We start from the raw sequence: 2309 nt of genomic DNA, 5'->3' as shown, positions 1-2309 counted from the left end.
TGGCTGGTGGGTTTGAACCGCCAGCCTTCTGGTTAGCAGTCAAGTGCCTTAGCCACTATGCCTGGGAGGGTAGGGACTCACAAAGGGCACCTGGGACCCCAGGCCATCCACCACAGGAAGTAGGCAGAGAGCTGACCAGAGTGGGTGGGAGGGAAAGACTGGATGAAAACCACAATCTCATGAGTCACTCCCAAATGTTCTGTGTGACCCTCGGCTCCCATGTCACTGCCCCTCCCAGGAACCTGCCCCTATCCATTATCATTGGGATCCCGCTGGTGACAGTGTGCTACATCCTCATGAACATTTCCTACTTCACCGTGATGACCACAACTGAACTCCTGCAGTCCCAGGCTGTGGCTGTGGTAAGAACACAGGGATCTGGAAGGTGCCAGGATTCCTTGGGGACAGCGGGGAGGGGGCAGGCCAGGAGAAATATCTCACAGGAGAGAAGGAAGTTTTAAAGAGAGGGGAGGTGGGAAATAAAATTCCAGGAGCTTGAGTGGGCAGATGAGGACAACCCCATAGATCTCCATAGGCTAGAGCCAGGAATATATGTGAGACCACTAGCAGGTGGAAGTGGAGAGCAGAGATGGATTTAACCAGGGTTAGGGTTTTAAGGTCTGGTAGCATAGTGCCTAAGGCACTTGACTGCTAACCAGAAGGCTGGCAGTTCAAACCTACCAGCCACTTCTCGGAAGGAAGATGGAGCAATCTACTTCCGTAGTGATACTGCCTCGGAAACCCAAGGAGGGGTCGCTATGAGTCAGGTCCGACTCAACGGCACATAACAACAACAACAACAACAAAGGGTTTTAAGAGGCGCTCTGGTAGCATAGTGCCTAAAGCACTTGACTGCTAACCAGAAGTCTGGTGGTTCAAACCCACCAGCTACTCCTTGGAAGGAAGATGGAGCAATCTACTTCCGTAGTGATACTGCCTCGGAAAACCCAATGAGGTGTCGCTATGAGTCGGGTCCGACTCGATGGCATATAACAACAACAACAACATAGTGCCTCAGACATTTAACTGCTAACCAGAAGGTTGGCAGTTCAAATCCACCAGCCACTCTATGGAAGGAAGACTGGACTATCTACTTCTGTGAAGATTTATTGCCTTGGAAACCCAAAGAGGGTTGCTATGAGTTGGAATCAACTTGACGGCAGTGAGTTCGGTTTTTTAGGGTTTTGACAGACCAGTATGAAGGAGAGAAAGAAAGAGCAAGGGGACTGAAGGAGGTGTTTATAATAATGGATTGTGGAATTTAAGCTAAAGATGGCAGGATGAGAAGAGAAGAGGGAGGGGTGTGAGGGATAGTGGAAAAGGTGGTAGGGTTCATGTACTGGAGGCCTCATGGAGTTGGGGTACATCAGGTTTGGAAAAGAGAATGAGGGGATTGGGATGGAAGCCTGGAGGATACACAGTTTTGGTTAACAATGAGGTTGATCATGAGAATGGGTGGCTAAGGTGGAAGGAAGAACAGGGCTATTCCAAGTGAGGTGGTCAAGTGAGAGATCAGCTTATCAGAATGATTTTGAAATGACTAACAATTATGACAGGGAGTAGTGGATAAGAGATTTCTGTTACCCTCAAGATATCCTGAGATACTCTGAAGATGGGAAAAAAGGTGAAATCATTTCCTTCCTGAGTGGTTCTCTCCTCTCTCTTCTCCACTAATGGAGTCACAGAAGCTGTCCCCAACATGGGACTAATGGCTTTTGGGGGCCTATGACAGACCCTCAGGATTCATCTCACTTCTCTCACCAGACATTTGGGGACCGCGTTCTCTACCCAGCCTCTTGGGTCGTTCCACTCTTTGTGGCTTTTTCAACCATCGGTGCTGCCAATGGATCCTGCTTTACAGCAGGCAGGTAGGGTACCCAGAGCCATGCATTCCACCAGGGTGGGCAGAGGGCAGCAGGGCCAATTTCACATTTGAGGAAGACAAGTTCCTAACATCCTTAGGGATCTGCCAGGTTAAACCCCTCATGGTCTTAAGAGGAAACGAAGTCCAGAGCAGGGATGTAGCTTGAAACCACACAGCAAATTGGCAAGAGAAGTGTGGACAAGCATGGGCACTGAAATTGTGCATGGCTGGCTGAGACTACTGGGAATCCCTGGGTGGTGCGAATGGTTAATGCCCTGGGCTGCTAACTGAAGGGACCCTTGCAAGAAGGGACTGACAATCTGCTTCCAAAAAAATCAGCCATTGGAAACCATATGGAGCACAATTCTACTCTGATACACACGGAGTCGTCATGAGGCAGAATCAACTCAATGGCAACTGGATTGGCTTGTTTATTTTATATATA

At 49.0% G+C, this 2309-nt stretch overlaps 1 protein-coding gene across 1 annotated transcript in view; it reads left to right on the top strand.

The window, feature by feature from the left end:
• The window catches only part of SLC7A9 (solute carrier family 7 member 9), a 50610-nt gene that overhangs the window by 7110 nt on the left and 41191 nt on the right, over positions 1-2309 (top strand). The window contains exons 7-8 of the mRNA XM_007954338.2: positions 239-362; positions 1765-1868. Of these exons, the coding sequence (XP_007952529.1) occupies positions 239-362; positions 1765-1868 (228 nt within the window). The remainder of the gene's footprint in view (positions 1-238; positions 363-1764; positions 1869-2309) is intronic.

Source organism: Orycteropus afer, unplaced genomic scaffold (genome assembly GCF_000298275.1).
Source record: "Orycteropus afer afer isolate SDZICR_OR568_19922 unplaced genomic scaffold, OryAfe1.0 scaffold00459, whole genome shotgun sequence".
NCBI classification, from domain to species: Eukaryota; Metazoa; Chordata; class Mammalia; order Tubulidentata; family Orycteropodidae; genus Orycteropus; species Orycteropus afer.
Note: the sequence above shows the minus strand (reverse complement) of the source record. Positions and strands in the feature narration are given on the sequence as shown.